This window comes from Podarcis pityusensis (assembly GCF_964106645.2).
Source record: "Podarcis pityusensis genome assembly, chromosome: 2".
NCBI lineage: Eukaryota > Metazoa > Chordata > Lepidosauria > Squamata > Lacertidae > Podarcis > Podarcis pityusensis.
In genome coordinates, this window is record NC_138029.1 from 118386739 (window position 1) to 118411500 (window position 24762).

Genomic DNA, 24762 nt, shown 5'->3' on the forward strand with positions numbered 1-24762 from the left:
TGTCTTTGAGAACCCTCCCGTCCGTCTTCTGCTGGACAAAACACATTCAAAGTGCAGCACCAAAAAGCAGGAAAAGGGAGACAAAATGCAACAGGGGCAAAAGACAAGTTTATTCAAATTCTATACACCAATAGGGAGCTCACTCTCTAAGTGCAAAACCTCATGTAGCCAAAACAATGCTATCTTTGCACAAGAGGGACGTGTTGGCAAGTTCAGGGGAAGAAGCAGACAAAAACATTGGGGTGGGGGAACCCCAAACACAGCACGGAAAGGTTGCAAGATATTCCACTGCAGGTGAAAAATGGAAAACTGGGAGTGGGAAGAGATGTAATAGAGTATCCTGGAAAAGGCGCATGGCTGGATGGGATACCAGACAGGCGCACACCCCATGGCGACATTTTGGGTGCCTGGATATACATCCCAATGCACTTCAAACACTGGGGTCTTTACCAGGGATGGGGAAAAAAGAATTGATAAACAGTTGTGTAAAAGAATTACCCCCACAAGCAACTTCGGCTTCCACCGTCCTAATAGGCACTCTAGTGAGAGCAAAAGCTTTTTCTGGAGCTAGCCTTTTAGACCTCATACATCATATGCCTGCTTTTTAATCATTCTGTTTCACATAATATCATTACAGTGTAAATCACATCCATGCTTGAAGGCAAAATCAGCCCAACAATGCTTACGGCAACTGATGAAAAAGAGATAGAGGATGGAAGAACAGGGGTGTCTGAACGCTGCCATTTTGCACAAGTTCAGACAACTCACATGATGATGGTTATCAGTAAAAAATTATTCCGACAATCACAGCTTTACTCTTTTTTCGTCTGCTTGTTTCAAGGAGCAAGTTCCTAGGCCTTAGGAAAGAGTATTGGAAATCTCTAAGTGAAATGGTACACTAATGGATCCTAAACTATTAAAAAAATGTAATAGAATATATGAATTTGCAAAGCCCAGTTCTTAATAGAATCTGCCAGAGTTGCTGTATCTGGGATATGAAGGAGTATTTTCCCCATAGCAATAACATCCCAATTCTAGAAAAACCAATGTGATTAAGTGGGGAGGCTTTGCCTTTGTTAATAGTGCGGACGGGGAATCTGTGGCTTTCCAGAACTTTCTGGACTAAAACTGCCTCACCATTGGCCATCCTGGCTGGGGTTGATGGGAACTGTAGACCAATCACATTTAAAGGGCCATAAGTTTCCCACCAATTTGCATCCTTGTGATTGCCAATAAAAACAAAACTAATTCTTTAAGGTCATCCCTTGGAGGAAACTGTTTCCATAGTCTGCAGAGCATATATGCTATCTACAAACCTGGTTTCTCTCCTAATGGAGTATTATTTATTTAAAGCCACCAGCTTCTGTGGCCCCCAACAAGAGGATGGTAAACACAAGGTATATTTAGTTTTTAAAGGTACAGAAAGAAAGAAAAAGGTAAGGGAGGTGAAAAGAAGCAGATTCAATATCAATTTTTTCCAAGTTCTCATGAGAACTGATCTCTAGTTAAAACCTTCCTTGCAGCTGGAACATTTATAGGGTTTCTGCCCTGCCTGGTCACTTATGGGCGCTAGGAGATTGGGCCGCCTGACGATGTTTCGCCCACAGTCTGAACACTGATACGGTTGAACTCCTGTGTGTACGCTCTGATGAGTAAGGAGGTGTGAGCTGTTCCTAAAAGTTTTTCCACAGACCGAACATTTGAATGGCTTTTCATCCACACAAGTCCGTGTGCGTTTGACAAGATCCGAGCTGAAGTAATTGCTTCTGACACACTCGGAACATTTTGATGCCTTCTCTGCCTGGTCTGACCGCTGCCTGAATGTTTTCCCACATTCAGAGCACCTACAAACATCCTCTCCCACATGAATTTTCTGATGTCGAAGGAGAACAGAGCTTGAGGTGAAACTTTTCCCACAGTCTGAACAGATGTATGGCCTCTGCCCTGTGTGGATTCTCACATGGACAAGAAGGTTCGACCTCCTATCAAAGGTTCTCCCACAGTCTGCGCATCTGTAGGGCTTCTCTCCCGTATGAATTCTCTCATGCAATACAAGGTGGGAACTCCACCGGAAGCATTTGTCGCAGTGGGAGCATTTGTATGGTTTTTCTCCTGTGTGGGTCCTCTCATGCGATTTAAGATTCGGGACATTTCGGAAATTTTTCCCACAGACTAAGCACTTGTGCGGCTTCTCTCCTGTATGGATTCTCTCATGAATAATAAGGCTCTGTCTCTGGCTAAAGCTTTTCCCACAGTGGGAACATTTATGCTGCTTCTCTCCTGTGTGGACCTTTTGATGTGCGATGCGCTGCAAACTGTTTCTGAAGGTTTTTCCACAGACCGAGCATTCAAACGGCTTCTCTTTGTGGGTTCGCACGTGTGCCACCAGTTCCAAACTGACTTCAAAAGTTTTCCCACAGGCATAACACGCAAACAACTCATCTGCTGTGTGGGTCTTCTCATGTTCAATGAGTTCGGATTTCTGGCCAAAGCTTTTACCGCAGTAGGAGCACACCCCTGTGTGGATCCTCTCGTGAGATATGAAGTGTGAGCTCCAACTGAAGCACTTCCCACAGTGCGAACATTTATATGGCTTCTCACCTGTGTGGATTCTCTGATGTACTTTGAGGCCTGAGCTGTTTCTAAAGTTTTTCCCACACGCTGAGCATTTGTAAGGTTTCTCGCCAGTGTGGGTTCTCTGGTGTTTAAGGAGGTCTGATCTCTGACTGCAGCTTTTCCCACACTCAGAACACGTGTAAGGCTTCTCTCCTGCGAGGAGCCCCTCTTGAGAGTTCCAGCCAAAGGTATTTCCACAGTGTGAGCACTTATGTGGCTTCTGTCCTGTGTGGGTTCTCTCACTTTCGCCGCAGTGGGAACATTTGTACAGTTTCTCACCCACATGGGTCCTCTCGTGCGTCACAAGATCCGAGCTGCTACTAAAGCTTTTCCCACAGTGCCAACACTGGTATGGCTTCTCCTCTGCATCAACACTCTCGTGCGTAGTAAGGTGTGACCTTCCCACAAAGTTTTCCCCAAATTTGTCATATTTTGCCTCCTCCTTATCCTGCTGGATGACGGGTTCATTGGCACCTTTGCAAACACTTTGTTGGAGAACAAATGGATCCATTCCATTTTCTTTGTTGTTTCCATTCTGCCTTTCCGCTACATGTTGGTTCCCATTAGCTTCACGCTGATGCAGGAAATCCTTCTCTGTGGCTGTTTTCAGCGATGTCTTCAGTCGCTCCAGTTGCTCAGGTCTCTCCAGCAAAGGATTCTGATCCTCGCTTGTCCTGAGCCACCCACCACCTTCTGGAAGAAAGGGGAGAAGCCAGACAGGAATCAGGCATTGTGCTAAAATTAAGGAAGTAGGTAACAAAGCACAAAGCACCTTCAATGCCCTCCCATCAGATTTCAAGGAGATGAGTAATTATATAACGTTTAGAAGACATCTGAAGGTAGAGCAGTAGGGGGAAGCTTTTTAATGTTTATGTATTATTATCTTTTAATATTTGTTGGAAGTCATCCAGAGTGGCTGGGGCAAATAAACAAATAAAATTATTATTATTATTATTATTATTATTATTATTATTATTATTATAGCTTATCTCTTTCCATCTGCTCTGTGGTATCCTTGGGAAATTGGTAACTCCTCCTGCCCCCTTCAATGTTCTACTCTAGAAATTTACCCCTTCTTTGTGGAAGAAGGCTTCAGAAACCCAGATTGCATGAACTATCAGGAATGTCACAACTTCCAGGCTAGCTGCCAGTGAAATCAGAGACACAGAGAACTTCTGATAGTTCTTTAATTTAATTCAACAGAATGCACAGAGAGACTATGGATTATGCTGTCTTCAGTCTTGAGATGTTACTGAGAGCGCCCACCCCACCCCCTTGCAGCTTCTAAACCCCTCCTTGCTGCCTATGGTGACAGAATATTTCTGTCTCTGTTTAGCCTTCAGCTCTAAGATATGAAGGAATCGCCTGGTCCTCGGAGAAGGAGGGGGTTCTACCAGGCTTTCGAGGGACATAGTATCCACTGTCTGCTATACTGTTTCTCCCACATCTGAGTCCTGTCTCTCTGTTCAGGACTAGAGCATCTGCTAGCTTGCTCCAGTTCCTAATCCTCCAACTCTTTGCTTCTTCTTCTTCTGAGGTGTGTCCTGTTCACCACCACCATGGGTCCATAGTATCTCCACCCTGCTCCTGCCCAGACACCTCTTCAGGTGGAGGTCCCCACCATTCCTCCTCATCTGCCCAGATCATCAGAATGCCTGCTTTTGTGGGTTGGCATCATGGTTAAGATCCTAGGCCAGGACTGGGAAGATCCAGATGAAATCCCCACTCACCCATGAAGCTAACTAGGTGTTACAATGCTGTTCAAAATTGACTCGCTCTTAGTCCAAGTGCATCATTCTCAGTTAGGGTGACAAGCCACCTTCTCCACACTTTTATCTCCTGTTCCCTACAGAAGAAATAGGCCCTTTATTTAACACAGGCCAGATTGGGCAACGACCAATGCTCAGTCCATCTGTGGACAGTTTTAGCAATTTAATACATTTCTACAATGGTCCTCAGGTCTGTGGGGTGTGACTTAGATATGGGAAGACAAGTCCATCATTTTAGATGAGGCAAAGTGAGAAAGCCAGAGACTAACTTGCTTAAGGAACCCCACAGTGCTCAGGGAGACCGTCCCCAGAGAGACTTACTCAATATGTTCACACTCCCATCAGCCTCCTGTTCAGCCTGTGTGAAAAGCAGCATCTCTGTCGTGTTCTGGGGAGACTGGTTTGCCTTGGGGAGATTGACAAACTCTTCTTCTGTGATCTGGAGAGGTGAGGTTAAGAGAATCAGTTTAAAGTGACAATAAGAGGCAGGCAAAATGTTTTAGGAAGGCATATTTTAGTCTTACAAGGACTTCTATTATCCCACCTCTTGTGTAGAAAAGAGACAGAGAGGGAGAGCATTTAAGAGCAACTTACAAAGATTAAAAACCGCTGCCAGACCGCCTGCAGTTCTTGGATAACTTACAGAATTGTAGAGGTGGAAGGATCCCTGAGGGTCATCTAGTTCAACCCCTAACAATTCAGGCTAAAGCATTAGGCAGAGAACACGTCCTCAGAACCCAAATGCATGATGGAAACAATTGCAAAGGGGTTGGATTAGATGCCCCCCCAAGTCCCTTCCAACTCTACAATTCTAGGATTCTATTAAACTGTATTTCATCAGAGATGATGGGAGCTGTCCTACTTACTCTCCTCCAGCTACTGAGCAGCAGCACCAGGCTACTTCTCACCCCCCAGTTCCAAGGCACTCTCACATGCCAAACTAAAATAGCTCCTTCTTGCTGGCAACCAAGCCACTGGCTTGTCAGGGTGCACAATTAGGGTTTTGTGGTTGTGAACACAAGAAGACCCAAGAGTGACTCAAAGACACCAGTTTAGAAATGTTGTCTCACCTGCTTTCCCCAGCTGTTGGCCCCTTTCTGCCTCAGAAGGAACTCCTCCGCCAGGGTCACTGCTTGGGCACAGCTCCCTGGGTTACGTTCCCTCACCCAGCTGCGCATCTCTGAGGGCAGGACAGCCAGGAACTGCTCCAGGGTCACCAGTTCCAGGATCTGCTCCTTGGTGTGTCTCTCTGGCTTCAGCCACTGATGGCAAAGCACCTGGAGCTGCCTGCAAAGCTTGTGAGGCCCATCAGCCTCTTGATAGCAGAGCCCACGAAAACACCGGCGCTGCCTCTCCATCTCGGCAGCACCCCCAGACAGAGTTCTTGCCTTCTGCTTTCCACTGCAAGCTGCATCCAGATCGGTCTCATGGTCCTCTTGCGCTTCACCAATGAGTCGTGGCTGGATTTGGGAAGCACACAAAGATCTGGGCCACTTTTGGGGATCCAGTTTTCTTTGGGAGAGTAATTGAGATGTTTTAGGACCACACCATTGCCTCAGCTCAGGCACTTGTGGGTTTTCCCCTTCTGAATATGTGGCCTGTAGCGTACTGAGGAACTCCTGCAACTGGGCATCCCAATTCCTTGATGGCCCTTCATCTGGTTCCTGTTTCACATTTTGCTCAGTTTTCTCAGAGAGAGCTTCCTTGATCATTTCTGGAAGAGCCTGCCCTCCCTTTCCCTCTTCTGGGTCAGGACCTGCCACGTTCTGCTCCTCCCTTTTGATTTCAGGTTCCATGTTTAGCAGAGATCCACCAGTCACTGTCTCTTGCGTCACAGTTGTCTCCTCCCCGTGGAACTGTCCTTGTTGTGCTGTTTGCTGCTCTCTCTTTCAGCACCAACCCTTGAGGGATGCCTCAGCACTCTTGCTAAATCCTTGAAGATCCATCAGCTCAAAGTGACACAGCAAAGCATCTGAACCTTTCAGCAACTTGAGGGAGTCAAGTGTTCTTTATAACAGCTTTCTGCCCCTATGGAAGAAATGTGCATAGAAGGAAAATAAGACAACCTACTGTAATGCGGGTGAGAATGCATGGGAATCTCTTAATGAATGCAGTCATGCAGTTAGTTTCTTCCTCAACCCCCAAAATTCTGATCCGATTTTCAAGCAAACAACCTTCCCACTCCTACAAAAATACTCAATATACATTATGTGTTACCTTCCCCTCCAAGCCACTTCCATTAACCTGCTGTGCTCACAATCAAGGTGATGGAAACCTTCATGGTACATTTCTGATAATGACAGTTATAAGTACAGGGAGCACTGCAGGTGCTGTAGACCAGGACAGTTCCCTGCAGCCTCTATCTATCATGGGGAGCAGCTATAGCGCAGTGCTAGAGAGCATTCCTTGCATGAAGAAGATCTTGAGTTCAATCCCCAGCATCTCATAATTCAGATAGTAGCACCAGGAAAGACAAACACGCAGCTGCTGGATGAGGCCAATGGCCCTCCTAGTCTAACATTCTCTCAAAACACCCATGTCATCCAGCCTTCTCAGTGATACGTCCCTCCTTTTGGAATGCTCTCCCTGGTGAGGTGCATCTCTCCCCCACCACAAATCAGTAACTTTCAGAATGAATTTTAAAACATTCCTGATCCCCCAGGCATCTGATGGGTAAAGCTTGCTAGGAACTGCATTAGCTGTGAGGACATGCTATTGTTTTAAAATCTCTTTAGATTTTTAGATACTCTTCGTGCTTTAAAATGTTTCAAAAGTATTTTATTTATGTTTTAAGTTGTATTGCTCCTTTGCAGCAGCGCATATACAAAAAAATCTCCCTCGTATGAATTTTTGTCCTATAGCAGAGCTTCCAGGTAACCAAGATTGCAAAAGAAGAAAGGGTACTTTAAAAAAAAAGAGAGAGAAATAAAAGCTACCTGGCAAAACCTTGCACTCTCTCCCCAGTGCCTCTCTCGCTCACCTGTCTTTCTAGTCCTCTGCATTTCACTCGCTGGGGATTTGCAACCCCCTCAGTCCTTCCCAAGCTGCAGAGACCGAGCAGAGAATGAAAGATGCTTCTCCTATCCCAGGGAGAGGACCGGAAAGAAAGAGCCTTCACTTTGGCATCTCCTCTGCTCACGTGACCGTGACCGCTCTAGGATTCAGAGCTCTGCGGCCTTAACCCCTTCGAGTGCGCGCGGCTGGGCGGCTGAGAGCTGCGTCCCGCTAACGGTCAAAGGAGCGGAGCGATGGGTACCTTAAAGAGCCTGCAGTTACTTTTAAGTTTGCAAAAAGTGTGTTCCTTTCATAGTGATTGCATTTGGGGTGACTCTGCTTTAAGGCTTGCTCTCTCTCTCACACACACACATTCACACACACACTTCTTAAGATGCCCATCCAAGATGACTAACTTGGGTTGGTTGACACACTTTTAATCACTTTTTAAAAATGAGAATTTGCTTTGTTCAACAAATGCAGGAAGATACCCCCTCTTCTATCTTCTTCTTATTTTTCTTTGGTGATCACTCGTAGCCAAGTAAGATTGTCTTCCATGAACACAGTCTTAATGGTGTGTCCGTAAGTGACTGTGGAGGCCAGTTCTGGACCCACACATCCTTCCGCAGTGCGTACATAGGTTTCCGGGCATAACTTGATTATGGTGAGAATTTGCCAAGCACGCCTTCCTCTTAGCGTGTTTCTCCCTGTCGTTCTGAGTTTGAGCGTCTTCAAAGTCCATGACACCTTTGGTAAAGGCTGTTCTCCAATTGGAGCACTCGCAGGCCAGTGTTTTCCAACTGTTGGTTTTATACTACATTTTTAAAGACTTGCCTTGAGAGAATCTTTAAACCTCTTTTGTTGACCACCAGAATTACACTTTCCATTTTTAAGTTCGGAATAGAGTAGTTGCTTTGGAAGATGATAGTAAGGCATCTGAACAACATGACCGGTCCTACAAAATTGATGTTGAAGAATCATTGCTTCAACACTGGGGATCTTTGCTTCTTCCAGTACCCTGGCATTAGTTCGCCTGTCTTCCCAAGTGATGCGTACAATTTTTCAGAGACACCGTTGATGGACTCTTTTGAGAAGTTGGAGACGGAGTTTATAAGTGGTCCATGTTTCACAAGCGTACAGTAAAGTTGGTAGTATAATAGCTTTGTAAACAAGCATTTTGGTTTCTCTGCGAATGTTCCAGTCCTCAAACACTCTGTGTTTCAGTCAGGAGAAAGCTGCACTCGCAGAGCTCAGGCGATGCTGGATTTCAGCATCAATGTCGGCCCTCCCTTGTGGAAAGGTAGGAGAAGTGATCAACACTTTCCAACGTTACACCATTAAGAGGGATTTATGGTGCTGCAGAGGGGTTGTTTTGTGCTTGTTGGTGAAGTATTTGGTTTTTTTGGATTTTGAGTGATAGGCCAAGTTTTCCACAAGCTTCTGTGACGATATTTAGGATGGTTTGAAGGTCGTCCTTGCCAGTGGTGGGTGGGGCCACAGGTACAAGTGAGTGGAACAATTCACGTGAATTTTACTTTTGGTCAGCAGGCTTGTTTCTGCACTAAATAATAATTGCTTATTCAATTGTATTATATTTTCTTTGTCTGCTTGCTGTTGGATGCTGTGAGCACCATCTAGAGGAGCAACTGAAAACAAGCTCAACAAATAAAGAATAAAACTGTTTCTGCCTGGTTTCGAACCAGGGACCTTTCGCGTGTGAGGCGAACGTGATAACCACTACACTACAGAAACTGTGCTGTGCGTTGGTTCCCACCCTCCACCTGAAGACCAGCCTTTCCTGTGTCAATCCACCAAACTTTGAGCAGAAAAGCCCACATTCGCAAGGTCTTCAGCTCCCAGGAGCCAAGGAGGGAGCCAAACAAAAGTGTTGCCTGCTGCACCTGCACCACTGATAGTACAGGATGCTGAGCAATCAAGGAGAAAGAGAACATGAGGGAAGGGAGGAGATTAAAAAACAAAAATGCTGGGAAAGAAAGAGAAACTGAAAAACAACAACAGAGTAGATTCCCAACCCCTAGACTCAAACTGGTCACCTGAGACATCACCATTTCCCAGGGTGGATAAAAATGAATTTTTATGTGTGTGTGTGTGTGTGTGTGTGTGTGTAATATATATAAATATATAATATATAACATTATATATATAGATATATATATTTAAAATCACCTTGGGTTACAGACGCTTCAGGTTACATACGCTTCAGGTTACAGACTCCGCTAACCCAGAAATAGTGCTTCAGGTTAAGAACTTTGCTTCAGGATGAAAACAGAAATCGGGCTCCGGCGGCACAGCCGCAGCAGGAGGCCCCATTAGCTAAAGTGGTGCTTCAGGTTAAGAACAGTTTCAGGTTAAGAACGGACCTCCGGAATGAATTAAGTACTTAACCCGAACAAGCCATCCAGAACATGCAACTCGGCAAATCTCCAGGACCAGATGGGCTGACCTCCAAGTACTATAAGACATTAAAAGACTATTTGATACAACCTTTGATGGAGGTCAGCAATGAAATTATGGAGGGGAAGAGGGCACCGGAGTCGTGGAAGGAAGCGTTCATCACATTAATACCAAAGTCGGAAGCTGAAAAGACACAACTTAAGAACTACCGTCCCATCTCTCTTTTAAATGTGGATTACAAAATATTTGCAGACATTTTGGCAAATAGATTTAAAAAAGTTTTAAATGAAGTAATTCATAAGGACCAGGCCGGCTTTCTCCCAGGTAGACATCTGTTTGCCAATACAAGGAACATTATTGACATTTTGGAACTTTTGCAAACAGATATAAATACAAAAGCAGTTTTAATTTTTATAGACGCGGAGAAGGCCTTTGACAATATCTCCTGGAAATTTATGATGGGAAATTTAAAAGAGATGGGAGTGGGACGGGGTTTTGAGAATGGGATTGAGGCGATATATTCAGAACAGAAAGCTAAATTGATAGTTAATAATGTGGTTACAGAAGAGTTCAAAATTGAAAAAGGGACACGACAAGGTTGCCCTATCTCCCCTTTGTTATTCATTTCGGTTCTGGAAGTGCTATTGAACATGATTAGAGGGGATCGGTTGGTGGAAGGAATTCAGGTCGGTCAGAAACAATATAAATTAAAAGCTTTCGCAGATGACCTGGTTTTGACCCTGCAGAAGCCAGAGCCCAGTACGAAAAGAGTATTACAACTGATTAATGACTTTGGTCGGGTGGCTGGATTTAAATTAAATAAACAGAAAACTAAGGTTTTGGGGAAAAATTTGACTGATACAGAGTCAGAACGGTTTCAGAATGAGACGGAACTTAATGTGGTTAAAAAAGTAAAATACTTAGGGGTAAACATAACAGCAAAAAATCTAAGTCTATTTAAGGACAACTATGAAAAATGCTGGACAGAAATTAAGAGAGACTTAGATAGTTGGTCAAAACTGAAACTTTCTTTGCTAGGCCGAATTGCTGCTATTAAGATGAATGTATTGCCAAGGATGTTGTTTTTATTTCAAACACTTCAGGTTCTGGACAAAACGGAGTGCTTTCAGAAGTGGCAGAGAGACATTTCTAAGTTTGTCTGGCAGGGCAAAAAGCCCAGAATTAAGTTTAAGATATTAACTGATGCAAAACAAAGAGGGGGCTTTGCCCTGCCAGACTTAAAGTTGTATTATGAAGCCGCAGCGTTCTGCTGGCTAAAAGACTGGCTACTTCTTGAAGACACTGATGTGTTAGATCTGGAAGGGTTTAACAATGCTTTTGGATGGCATGCATATTTATGGTATGACAAGGTTAAAGCAAATAAGGCCTTTAAGAACCATATTGTCAGAAAATCACTGTTTAATGTCTGGACAAAATATAAAGACTTGCTGGAAAATAAAACACCAAGGTGGCTTTCACCTCTGGAAGCTAAGGCCCGAAAAAGACCCAATATGGAGGCTAAATGGCCAAAATATTGGGAAATACTAGAAAAGGATGGAGACAATTGGAAATTGCAGAGTTTGGAGAAAATGAAAGACAAAGTGCGAGATTGGTTACATTATGCTCAGATTAAAGAAGTTTTTAAAAATGATAAGAAACTAGGGTTCCAGGTGGAGAAATCGAAATTAGAAACAGAATTGTTAGAACCAAAGACTAAGGTACTTTCAAGGATGTATAACTTGCTGTTGAAATGGAATACACAAGATGAAACGGTTAAATCGGCTATGATAAGGTGGGCACAGGACATTGGGCATAATATCATGTTTGAGGACTGGGAGAGGTTGTGGAGTAATGGATTGAAATTTACTGCATGTAACGCTCTGAAAGAAAATGTAATGAAAATGATTTATAGATGGTATATGACCCCAGTCAAACTTGCCAAAATTTACCACCTGTCTGATAATAAGTGTTGGAAATGTAAAGAGTGTGAGGGAACGTTCTTCCACCTCTGGTGGACTTGCCCTAAAGTGAAGGCGTTCTGGGAAATGATTTATAATGAACTGAAAAAGGTATTCAAATATACCTTCACTAAGAAACCAGAGGCTTTCCTTTTGGGTATTGTCGGCCAAGGGGTGGCAAGGAAGGACCAGACATTTTTTATGTATGCAACAACAGCAGCAAGGATACTTCTCGCAAAACACTGGAAAACTCAAGATCTACCCACACTGGAAGAATGGCAGATGCAACTGATAGACTACATGGAACTGGCTGAAATGACCGGCAGAATTCGTGACCTGGGAGAAGAGAGGATTGAGGAGGATTGGAAGAAATTTAAGAACTATTTACAAAAGCATTGTAATTTGAGTGAATGCTAAATAAGATGCTAGATTAAAATAACTGAGCACCACTAAATTTAGAAGTTTTTAAGAAAATAAGTAAGACTGTGAAAACTTAGCTCCTTTCGAGAATTATAAGATCATGAAATAAAGAAGAGATATAAGAATTTAAATAAGATGATAAATTGCTGACAAAATGTTACAACGATGAAAGTGGGAGCGGGAGATGTGAGGAAGTCCAAAGAAAATGTGAAACTATGTTAAGACAAATGTTACATTGTTTATTATGTTTATTTTTTACTGTAAAACCCAATAAATTGCTTTAAAAAAAAATAAAAATAAGTACTTAACCCAAGGTACCACTGTATATAAAAAAGTATATATATACATATATATATATATATATATATACACACACACATATATATATATATATATATACAGTGGTGCCCCGCAAGACGAATGCCTCGCAAGACGGAAAACCCGCTAGACGAAAGGGTTTTCCGTTTTGGAGGTGCTTCGCAAAACGAATTTCCTATGTGCTTGCTTCGCAAGACGAAAATGTCTTGCGAGTTCCTGCGGGGTTTTTTTCCTCCCCCCCCCCTTTTTCCCAAGCCGCTAAACCGCTTATCAGCTGATGGCTAAGCCGCTTATCAGCTGATCTTTAAGCCGCTTAACAGCTGATGCTAAGCCGCTTATCAGCTGATCTTTAAGCCGCTTAACAGCTGATGCTAAGCCTCTTATCAGCTGATCTTTAAGCCGCTTAACAGCTGATGCTAAGCCGCTTATCAGCTGATCTTTAAGCCGCTTAACAGCTGATGCTAAGCCTCTTATCAGCTGATCTTTAAGCCGCTTAACAGCTGATGCTAAGCCGCTTATCAGCTGATCTTTAAGCCGCTTAACAGCTGATGCTAAGCCGCTTATCAGCTGATCTTTAAGCCGCTTAACAGCTGATGCTAAGCCTCTTATCAGCTGATCTTTAAGCCGCTTAACAGCTGATGCTAAGCCGCTTATCAGCTGATCTTTAAGCCGCTTAACAGCTGATGCTAAGCCGCTTATCAGCTGATCTTTAAGCCGGCTAAGCCGCTAATACTGTAGCGCTAAGCCGCTAAACCTCTAATGGGCTTGCTTCGCAAGACGAAAAAACCCGCAAGACGAAGAGACTCGCGGAACGGATTCTTTTCGTCTTGCGAGGCACCACTGTATATATATAATATTGATTGATTGGATTTCTTTGATTTAAATCGGATTTCCTTGATTTAAATTGGATTTTTAAAATAAAATGCTTTTGGAGGAAAAATCATTCGAAAGATAGTTTTCCATTTCAACAGGAAATAAGGATTTCTTTTAAGTTTTTCATATGAGCTAAAACTCAATCTAAGGTTTTTTTTTAAAAAAATGTTTAATCACATCAGTTAACAAACATTGATGCATATGCTGTATTGTTATTGTTTTAGTTAAATAAATGGTTTAAATTGTTATTAAGGAAATGATAATTTTTCTCCTTTCAATAGAGTACAGCAGAAAAGTTGTTCAAATATAAACAGTTAACTTATTAAACCTCACAATAATTTCATAATTATCTGTCTATGTATTTCTAATAGTACAACCAAATCAGTAATTTTTTATATAACTGTAAAAACTACTCCAAAAATTTATTATTCCAAAAATGAAACCTTCATCTGGTTGTAAATACAGTGGTACCTCGGGTTAAGTACTTAATTCGTTCCTGCGTAGAAAACTAGTCTTATTCTTTCTCTTGGGATATTACCAGTTAAGATCCCAAGAAGGAATGTTTCTGTTTTTTTGTGAAATGTAATTTTCGGTAATTTATTCATTTCCTCATAGATCGTGTCCCAGAATTTTTTCATCTCTGGACACGACCACCACATAAATCTAATTAAATCTAATCCACCCTGCCATTTCCCCTCTGGCACAGCACAGTGGCACAGAAGGAGGGTGCTGAGCCCATAGCCCAGAGATCGATGGATCAGAACCATTATTCTCAGCAGCAACTGCCTTTTGCTCTTGCCTCAGATATACCGTATTTTTCACTCTATGGGATGCACTTTTCCCTCTCCAAAAACAAAGGGGAAATGTGTGTGCGTCCTATGGAGTGAATGCAGGTTCCTTGGCTTCAGTGATAGCAATGGGAAGCCTCCGAAGCGCAGAGGGAGCGCTCCTTCCGCGCTCCGGAGGCTTCGCATTGCTTTCGCTTAAGCCTGAAGAGCGAGAGGGGTCGGTGCGCACTGACCCCTCTCGCTCTCCAGGATTCAGGCAGCTATCCGCAAGCCTTAGGAGCGCAGCAGGAGTTCCCGCCGCGCTCTGAAGGCTTGCGGATAGCAGCCTGCAGCCTGAAGCCCGGGGAGCGCAGCGCCAACTCCCGCTGCGCTCCCCAGGCTTCAGGCAGCTATCCGCAAGCCTTAGGAGCGCCCCCCCAGCCCCGCAAGCTCCAGGAGCGGCGGCAAGGCTGCGCGCAATCTTGCCGCCGCTCCCAGACCTGTTCTGGGGGCTGGAGTCGGGGGAAACTCAAGCGGGATGGATCCCGCTCGCTGTCTTGGCTTCTTTGCTCTTTGGGGCTGGGGGGGGATAATTCCCCCCTTTATTTCCCCCCCTAAAAACTAGGTGCGCCCTATGGTCCAGTGCACCCTATGGAGCGAAAAATACGGCAACCTGCAACAGGAAAGAGAACACCTGTGCCGCCCCCCCCCCAGCATCCCCAAGAATTCACTCCAGTGAGTCCAGCCCCACCCAATGGGCCTTGCGGTCCTCACTGCAGCAGATGGTCCTTTGGCTTCCCAGGAGCCTCTAAATAAGTAGATGGGAGTGAGGGCCTGGGCCTTGCCCCCTAGGCCGGTTGCTGAAGGCCTTGGAAGGGAGCAGGCCCTGCAGTCCTCACCACAGCCGATGGTCCAATCCTCACTGCCACAGGTGTCCCTTTATAGCTGGGAGTGTGAGGGCCTGGGCTTTGCCCCCTAGGCCGGCCGGTGAAGGCCTTGTAAGGGAGCAAACCTTCAGTCCTCACTACAGCTGACGGTTATGGGGGCCACTCTCTGGTACAGTTCAGAGATTATGTTTGAACAAATTCAGGGAAGTTTGTTCACCCAATTAAGGTTACCAGATTTTTTTTTCAATGAATCTGGGGATGTTATGTACTGAAGTTCTCACCCTGAGCCAGCAGGGGGGATACTGTAGATAGTTTTCACTCAGGTCCACATATGCAAATAAGGGATTGAAAGTGACGTTCAGTGATTGGATAGTTACAGAAAGTGGTTGCTGTTGCGTTGTAGTGGAGCTCTATATAAGCCGTTGCCTAACTGAGAGATCCCTGCCCCATCCTGCTTGCACGCAAGCTCTGATAGGCAGCATGAAGCCTCCCTTCACAGCTGAGAGATCTCTGCCCTGCTCCTGCTTGCACGCAAGTAGGAGTTGGGAGGCTGCTCCGATAGGCAGCATGAAGCCTCCCTGCACAGCTTAGTTGCTGGGGTCAGGGAAAGTGGAGGCAGCCCGGAAGCTGCATCACCATCATATGGGAACTTCTGAGCAACTCCTGAAGCCAGCCAGAGCCAACTGCTCCAGGCTTCTGAGACTGCCGTTGCTGCATTTCCTGGGGACATTAGATGAAATCCAGGGAGATTCCAGGGATGGAATTTGTCCAGGGACTTATTTGCAAATCCGGGGACTGTCCCTAGGAAACGGGGACATCTGGTAACCCTACCCAAACTAGTTTATTCCAAGCACTAGAGCATGGGTAGGCAAACTAAGGCCTGAGGGCCAGATCCAGCCCAATCGCCTTTTCAATCCAGCCTGTGGACGGTCCGGGAATCAGCGTGTTTTTACATGAGTAGAATGTGTCCTCTGATTTAAAATTCATTTCTGGGTTATTTGTGGGGCCTGCCTGGTGTTTTTACATGAGTAGAATGTGTGTTTTATTTAAAATGCATCTCTGGGTTATTTGTGGGGCATCGGAATTTGTTCCTTTTTTTCGTTCAAAATATAGTCCGGCCCCTGACAAGGTCTGAGGGACGGTGGACCGGCCCCCTGCTAAAAAAGTTTGCTGACCCCTACACTAGAGAAAGTGCAGCCCAGACTGGAATACCACTCTGCCCCAGCCCCAGCCCCAGTCCCAGCCCAGACCCTGGAGCTGAGCAGGGGCCGAAGATGCCCAGGCCAGGGGGGAGGGCAGCTCCTAGCTGATACACAGCTCTTCCCTCGAGGAGGTGTCTTTTAGAGAAGCAGAGGCTGCTCCTCCACAATTCCAATGATTTACTTGACTATTTATTCATAAAAGAATTTACATACTGCCCTCTGCAGGCAGCGAACAACAAGAGAAAAAGAAAGTGAAAGTTTGCTTTCTCCTTGGCATGAGGGAGCCATGGCTGCTGCTGGGGATCCCATCCAGAGTCTCCATGATGAATCCACTTGCTCCATCTGCCTGGAGTATTTCAAGGATCCAGTGACCATCCCAGAGTGTGGGCACAACTTCTGCCGGTCCTGCCTGATCCAGTGCTGCAGGGAATCCAAGGCAGAGGCAGAAAAAGAGTCCAGAGAAGGAGCCTCATCTCCAATCGGCAACTGATAAACTTCGTAGAATTAATCAAGAATCTCAGAGATGAAGGAGGGAAAGAAGAAGAAAGAAAAGGAGGAGTCTGCGAGGAGCACCAGGAGCCCCTGAAACTCTTTTGCAAGAAAGATGAAGCCCCCATTTGCGTGGTGTGTGACAGATCAAAGGAGCACAAACATCACGAGGTGATTCCTCTGAAGGAGGCTTTTGAGGAATACAAGGTAGGAGATCCCCGGATCTTGAGGGGGAGAAATAACTGTGGAATGTTCTTGGGAGGTTTTCTGCAACTCTTAGGTCTGAACTAGGCATGGCAATAATTGCCTGAACATGATCTAAATGCTTGTTTATTATGTAAATAGCAACCAAGGAGAAGCTTGGGTTGGGAGGATAAAAGGAGTTCAATTATTCCTCTCCCTGCCAGGTGCCAAAGGGAGCTCCCTTTGAAATGAAAAGTGCAGATTTGTGTTGGGACAATGGCAGGTTGAGAAAGGATCAACAAACACACACACATACAAGGCCCCAAGCCTCCTGTGTACATAATAAAAACATTACACATCTTAATTCCATGTAGGTCCATGTCTTCTGCAGCTGGCAGGAAGCCACTTTAGTGCCCTGACAGGGGTTAAGCCACAGAGCCTAGGGCTTGCCAATCAGAAGTTCGGTGGTTCGAATCCCCGTGACAGGGTGAGCTCCCATTGTCCGGTCCCTGCTCCTGCCAACCTAGCAGTTTGAAAGCACGTCAAAGTGCAAGTAGATAAATAGGTACTGCTCCAGCGGGAAGGTAAATGGCGTTTCCGTGCGCTGCTCTGCTTCGCCAGAAGTGGCTTAGTCATGCTGGCCACATGACAAACACCGGCTCCCTCGGCCAGTAAAGCGAGATGAGTGCCGCAACCCCAGAGTCATCCGCGACTGGACCTAATGGTCAGGGGTCCCTTTACCTTTAAGCAGCTGACAACATGGGCTCAGCTGGTGGGACGGACCGCCAGGATCTGGCCCCCTATGTGCCTGTTGACAGTGTATTCTTCAGCAGTGGGGCAGCAGCTACTTTTTCTGGAGGTGCTGTGGGAGCTTGTGCAGTAGGTCCCAGGAAGGGTGGAGGCCCTGTGGATCTCCCCACATTCAGGGCTGAAGACCTTTAGATGCCCTCAGCACTTTTTTAAAAAAAGGGTCCCATATATATCTAATTCAAAATATAAACAATAATACCCCCCCCAAAAAAATCTGTAAGTGCTGTACTAAATGCTGCTGCACTCACTCTCATTGGATGACTGAACAGCTGACACGACCAAATAAGAAAAATAATATGAGCCTCAGTGGGCTGAGTGGCAGTTTACCAGTTACCAGACTCTAATACTGTTGTATTCCCAAGATTAATGTATAACATTACTCTCTATTACTACTACTGCTGCTGCTGCTGCTGCTGCTGCTGCTGCTGCTGCTACTGTTGTCTTTGTCCATGGAGTTTTCTTGGCAGGGATACTGGAGTGGCTTGCCGGTTCCTCCTCCAGGTGGATCATGTTTGGTCAAAACTCTCCACTATGACCTGTCTATCTTGGGTGCCCTGCTCGGCATAGTTCATAGCTTCTCTGTGTTATTCAAGCCCCTTCGCCACGGCAAGGCAGTGATCCATGAAGGAGACTCTTAAGAGTCCCATGGACTGCAAGAAGATCAAACCTCTCCATTCTGAAGGAAATCAGCCCTGAGTGCTCACTGGAAGGACAGATCATGAAGCTGAGGCTCCAATACTTTGGCCACCTCATGAGAAGAGAAGACTCCCTGGAAAAGACCCTGATGTTGGGAAAGATGGAGGGCACAAGGAGAAGGGGACGACAGAGGATGAGATGGTTGGACAGTGTTCTCGAAGCTACGAACATGAGTTTGACCAAACTGCGGGAGGCAGTGGAAGACAGGAGTGCCTGGCATACTCTGGTCCATGGGGTCACGAAGAGTCAGACACGACTAAACGACTAAACAACAACAACAACTACTACCACTACTACTTAATATTATTTGTATACTGCCCTATACCCGCAAGTCTTGGGGTGCTTCACAACATAAAATCGCAATATAGAAACACAAAATGCATAATAAAGAAAAAACCAATATCAACCCAATAATACCCCCCTCCCCAACACATTTTAAAAGGCACTGGATATCATTCAGCCAAAGGCCTGGTTAAGAGGGACATTTTTGTCTGGCGCCTTAAGGTGTATAATGATCATAGGGTGTATAATTATATGTGTGTGTAATGTAAGTGAACCTGGCAAATATGGTCCCTGGTAAATCCGGCAATGGAAAATTTCTGTGCCCCCCTTCCCTTGATGCCCTAAGGACATGCTTATTTTGCTTAAATTTTGCTTTTGGTCCAGTGTGTTGGACCAAAGCTGAGCTGCTTTAGAAGCTCTGCAAACGCTATCTTGGCAGTCAAGCTAGCCCCACAATTAATTGGACTCAACTAAAGTCTTGTCAGCATGTCTATTGATCTCAAACAGATTAAAAAATTCTGTCCTCCAGACAGGCATTGAGGTCTACTTCAGTCATGACCCCTTCTCTTTACCAAACTTCTCTTTTATTCCACTCCTCAGCTTCTGGGCTGATCATCTTCACCAGGCGTGCAATTTCTCCCAATAGATATATTTTTTCAAAGCAATCTTCTGTAATTCCCCCCTTCATTCTTCTGTGCTATTTGCATTCAGAAATTCATTTTATGCATACTTTACCATAGAATGTACATTTTTTGGACACATCACCTGCCAAGGGTACATGTCTATTTATTCTCTCTCTCTCTCTCTCTCTCTCTCTCTCTCTCTCTCTCACACACACACACACACACACACACACACAAACACGCCCTACTCTCAAGCTTCTGGGCAGATTCACCAGGCCTGCAGACTTGTCGCAAATGGTGCTCAGTCACACTGACCAATGAGCAAAGCAGAGAGTTATGTGGAATGTGCCATCAAATGGGCCACAGTCTTGGGACTTGAATGTCTGAGTTGTGTTTGTGGCTCAGCATATCTCAGTGAGTAAAGCAGAGGCCTATTTTTAGTTCTCCTGCACAGAAGGTTTAATGGCCATATGCACATTTTCAAAACGGGAGAGATTTTGTTTGTGTGCTTTTCTGTTTTCCCTACTGCATAATAATATTAATATACCTTTATTGTCAATGTACAACCTGTGTACAATTAACCGAGCCTCCCCCCCCCCAAACACTCAGTCTCATTGCACTCTGTGTGCTTGTCGCACAACACACCAACCCCGAAAGTTGCACTATATTATTTTCCGTTCAGCTTAGCAGGTCACTTTGCACTCTTTAAATGGCTCCTCTTTGGCTATTGAGTCAAGGCCACCCTGGATGGGATAGAAACATAATGAATGAATAAAATTAGCTTGTGAAGATTTCCTCCATGGGAAACTAAGAAAACAGGTGGCCCTCACTTTAACCATAATGCACTGTTAGGGGGGAAATTCTACACTCAAATATGATTTTCAAGTACATGGCAAGGGAGAAGAGAGTGTCAAATGAAGTGCACTTGACAGAATACAAACACCTGGCAACAAAAAACACTTATTCACAGGAAGTAGAATTTTTCTGTGCAGTAAACTTTTGCTTTGGCTGAAATTGGGGGTTTTACTATTTGGGACAGTGTCCTAGAAGGCCTACTGATGTCTGAACGGCACAATGAAATGTGTGTTAGGAGGGAGTTTTTTAGCACACAAAACTGGATGCACATTAAGAAGTTAAAACTGAAAACTAGGTATGGGGGGATTCTACTGAGTCCACACTTAAAGATGAATCTGCCTCATTTGCCCTTTGTGCTCAAGAAGCAGACTGAATCACAGCCACCCATCAACATTTGCAATTCTCTGGATTTTCCAGTGCAGTTCTCCAGCCAAGTAATATGTGCAGCAGTTAATCAAATTATAGAAAATTGCTTTATAAAATTATTATTAGGGGGGAAATGCACATAAAAGGAGAAAGTTCACACTATATTGCTGATGAATGTGGAAATGTGAATAACTGAACTTAAGATTGAAAAATTAAAAACTGAGAAAACCAAAACTGACTGATTCAGCCATTCCTACCCAAAACTTTGGTGTGTGCCAGGCAGACTGACATCAGAGAGCCAGGCGTATCCATTCCAGGGTTTGAAGGGTCTTTCTAGCGTGGTCTGTGGTGTGCAATGATTTCTGTCCTCTTTTTCCCTATAGGATGTGAGAAGCACCTTGCAGAGGTAAGTGGCTCCTGCTCATTTCCATTAGCATCACTCTGTGAGGTCAGAAAAGGTCCAGGACCCCAGTACATAAAACCTGGTCCTCAGGGGTCTGCCTTAGGAGAGGCTGGAAGGCTCCACACCCTACAGCATTTGATAGGTAAGCATCAGATCTCTCTCTTGCCTTAAGGGCTGTCGCATGGAAGGTGGAGCAAGCTTGTTTTCTCCTGCTCAGTAGAGTAGGATTTGAACCAATGGATACATGTTGTAAGGAATAAGATTCCAACTCAACATCAGAAAGAGATTTCTGACAGTGGAAGGACTCCCTCTGGAAGTCATGGGCTGTCCTTCACTGGAGGTTTTAAAGCAGAGGTTGGATGGCCACTTGTCATGGATAATTTAGTTGAGATTCCTGAATTGCAGGGGGTTTGACTAAATGACGCTCAAAGTCAGATTCCGCTGTATGATTCTATGAATGGACTAACATTGTTTTTCTTTTCACCAGGTATGAGAAACGAGAGAGATTGGAGAAGACACTGGATTTCCCTCCAGAGCTGAGGAAGAGGATCTTGGAATTCTGCGATATAAGCCCTCTTTTGGAACGTGTTAGGAAGCAATTCAAAGGTAATGAAAAATGGCTGTAAGGATTTCATGTGGGGCGTTATAATTAGTCCAGAACTGAGCATTGCATTGTGTTTTGTTTTGTTCCTGCTGCAGACAGGGGTATCCCCCGTGATGCTTGCCTTCCTGTTGCTGCAGCCATCATTTAATTTCCCCCAGGATGCCCCATAAACATTGTCACTCTGGTGCATGGGGGGTCGGAGGAGAGAAATGGTGGCTACCGCAAAGAGAGGATGAACCAAAGTGCCTTACAAGACCATGATTTTCTGCCTAATGTGTGTCTGTTTACAGTTATGCAGAACTTGTTCATTTTGTCACCCATCTCCCCAATCTGGGGTGGCCCTTTTGGAGGATCTCAAACTCTGATGGACAGTAAAATAGGGCATTTGGAAACACCCTGTTCCGCTCTTTGCCTCGTCCTCAGGCTTGGATCCCAGCACTAGAACAAAGGCCTGATCCATCTCCTGGTGGGTCTGCTCTAACGCTCTCCCCAACTCTAACCATTTTTTTCTTCAATTTTTTAAATTGCTTTTCAACATTTATCACAAAAATAACATAACAAAATACACAACAAAGAGAGGGGGGAAAACACACCACGCTACAATAGACTAAACGCACAAGAGAAAAAAAGAAAATAAAAAGATTATTTCTTCAAATATCCAACTTTCATCACATTGATGACTGACTTCCTCGGATCTCCTCTAACTGAATTTCATTATATCTCCTTTATAACAGTTCTCCAAGTTCATCAACTTGAGGGCACAAAGGGTCCATAGCTGTTCTCTTAATTCTCATTCCCCAAACCTCTGAAGCCTTGAATGCCCAATTTTACACAGAGAGTGTCAGAGGAGGGGAATTTCTCTCCTCTCCTCTCCTGCTCTCTCTCACTCCCCTTCATTCTGATGAAGGAGAGGAATGTCCAAATCCTGGATGCGATATCTGAGAGGGAATCTGATTCTTGGGGTGTTTCTTGGATCACGATGTCAGTCTCTGACTCTGCCTCTCTTCTCTTTCCCTCATCTTCTCCCCAACAGCAAATGTCACTCTGGATCCAGACACAGCCCATCCTGAACTCATCCTGTCGGAGGATGGGAAAAGTGTGAGATTGGGAGACAAACCTCAAGCCCTGCCTGACAATCCCAAGAGATTCAGGCGCTACTCTTGTGTGTTGGGACGTGAGGGATTCACAACAGGCAGCCATTTCTGGGAAGTCACTGCGGAAAGTGGGGAATATTGGGCTTTGGGGGTCGCCAGGAAGTCTGTGGAGAGAAAGGGCAGCTTCTCCTTAAGCCCTGAGGGAGGGATCTGGGCTGTGGGGAAGAGGGGAGATGAGTACTGGGCCTGCACCTCCCCTCATTACTCTCTTCTGCCCCTGAGTAAGAAGCCCAGGAGGATCCGGGTGACTCTGGACTATGATGGGGGACGTGTGTCTTTTTATGCTGCTGACTCAGGAGCCGAACTCTACACGTTCTCAGGAGCCTCGTTCTCTGGAGAGACTCTCCTCCCTATTTTTTATCTGTGGGGAAATTATGAAGCCCACCTCATTATCTCCTGAGGAGACTAAATCTGCCTCTCAGGCCCAGTTGGGAGTTTCTTTCCAGACCGGAATGACAAGTATAAAAACCAACATTTACCTCACAATAGCAGTTTTTGGGTTGCCCTTTGAGAGAATTCATTCCAGTAATGATCTGCAGAAGCAGCAAAACAGACAAAAATTGTAGACTCCCCTCCCCCGCCATTCCCTTGGCAGCAGACAGTAACACTATAAGAGTTCCAATAAATAATACCTCAATAGGAATTCACTGAATTTATCTTCAAACAGGCCTTTGGCTGATTGTTTTCCAATGCCCTTTTAAATGTGTTGTGGGAGTGTGGATTATTGGTTTGTTTTCGTTCGTTAAATGTTTTGTAATGCGGGTGGCATTTCACTGAGCCTCTTGGGCTTGCCGATCAGAAGGTCGGCAGTTCGAATCTTCTTCTTCTTCTTCTTCTAAAATAATAGTTTTTATTTGGTTTTACAAGTATAAAGTTATAACATTATCAAATACACTCAAATTTAGATTTCCCTGAATCTCAAGACTTCCCACCAAGCTCTCCATGGGTCCTATTGTCATCATTTTCAGCTGCATATTATTTCATCATCTATATTTTAAGTCTATCCAAGTTATCCAATGTATTTGTTACATTACAAGTGTTGTTAAAATCCTTAAATAAATTATAAATTGTTCTCATTCTTTGTTAAAACTCTTTTGTCTTCTTGGTTCCTAAGCCTTCTGGTCAGTTTTGCCCTTTCAGAAAAACTGCTAGGCAGTGTTTCCCCAATCTTCAGCCTCAGATATCTCTAATTTGTTCATTTTCTTTCCACGCAAAAAGTCCAAAAGGGGCTCTTCAATTGTTACCATCACTAAATATAAAGACTATCAATCTTCCAGTCCAGTACAACAACTTTATCTCCATCCACTCTCATGTGAATTTTCTGGTGTCAAAGGAGAATGGAGTTTGAGGTAAAACTTTTCCCACAGTATAAACAGTCTCAGCCTTGTGTGTATTCTCATATGGATGAGAAGGTTGGAATTCCTATCAAACGTTCTCCTGCAGTCTGGGAACCTGTGTGAAATCTCTCATGCAATGCAAGGTAGGAACTCCTCCAGAAGCATTTGTAGCAGTGGGAGCATTTGTATGGCTTCTCTCCTGCATGGGTCCTTTCATACGATTTAAGATAAGGGACATGTCAGAAAACTTTCCCAAAAGACTAAACACTTGTGTGGCTGTGTAGGATTAGATTTTTATGCTGCTGCATCACACTGTTGACTCATGTTAAGCTTGCGGTTTGCTAGGACTCCTAGATGCTTTTCCCATGTACTACTGGCAAGTCAGGTATCCTCCATCTTAAATTTGTGCTATTCCTCCCTAAGTGTAAAACCAGACATTTGTCCATATGGAAATTCATTCTGTTACAGTGGTACTTCTGGTTACAGATGCTTCAGGTTACAGACTCCGCTAACCCAGAAATAGTACCTCGGGTTAAGAAGTTTGCTTCAGGATGAGAACAGAAATCGCACGGCGGTGGCATGGTGGCAGTGGGAGGCCCCATTAGCTAAAGTGATACCTCAGGTTAAGAACGGTTTCAGGTTAAGAACGGACCTCCAGAACGAATTAAGTTCTTAACCTGAGGTACCACTGTACTGGGGCCCAGTTCTCCAATCTGTTAATGTCATCCTGAATCCAGATAT

At 44.6% G+C, this 24762-nt stretch overlaps 2 protein-coding genes across 4 annotated transcripts; one reads left to right on the forward strand and one right to left on the reverse strand.

Moving 5' to 3' along the window:
• Nucleotides 1–86: 86 nt before the first annotated feature.
• LOC308469368 (uncharacterized protein) lies at nucleotides 87–8379 on the reverse strand. 2 transcript variants are annotated; one of them, XM_080991704.1, is made up of 4 exons: nucleotides 7366–8379; nucleotides 5456–6413; nucleotides 4707–4824; nucleotides 87–3309 (listed from the first exon to the last, which is right to left on the reverse strand). In XM_080991704.1, exons 2-4 carry the CDS (start codon nucleotides 6179–6181, stop codon nucleotides 1502–1504), a joined length of 2652 nt encoding a protein of 883 aa, XP_080847830.1. In that variant the 5' UTR covers nucleotides 6182–6413; nucleotides 7366–8379; the 3' UTR covers nucleotides 87–1501. The 2 variants fall into 2 exon arrangements, with proteins under 2 accessions (XP_080847830.1, XP_080847831.1); XM_080991705.1 differs by having other exon boundaries at nucleotides 7322–8379.
• Nucleotides 8380–9223: 844 nt separating this feature from the next.
• Nucleotides 9224–23515, forward strand: LOC308470061 (butyrophilin subfamily 1 member A1-like). 2 transcript variants are annotated; one of them, XM_080993309.1, is made up of 4 exons: nucleotides 9224–9456; nucleotides 20907–20929; nucleotides 21414–21532; nucleotides 22564–23515. In XM_080993309.1, exons 1-4 carry the CDS (start codon nucleotides 9361–9363, stop codon nucleotides 23082–23084), a joined length of 759 nt encoding a protein of 252 aa, XP_080849435.1. In that variant the 5' UTR covers nucleotides 9224–9360; the 3' UTR covers nucleotides 23085–23515. The 2 variants fall into 2 exon arrangements, with proteins under 2 accessions (XP_080849435.1, XP_080849436.1); XM_080993310.1 differs by lacking the exons at nucleotides 9224–9456; nucleotides 20907–20929 and adding an exon at nucleotides 21098–21280.
• The last annotated feature ends 1247 nt before the right edge of the window (nucleotides 23516–24762 follow it).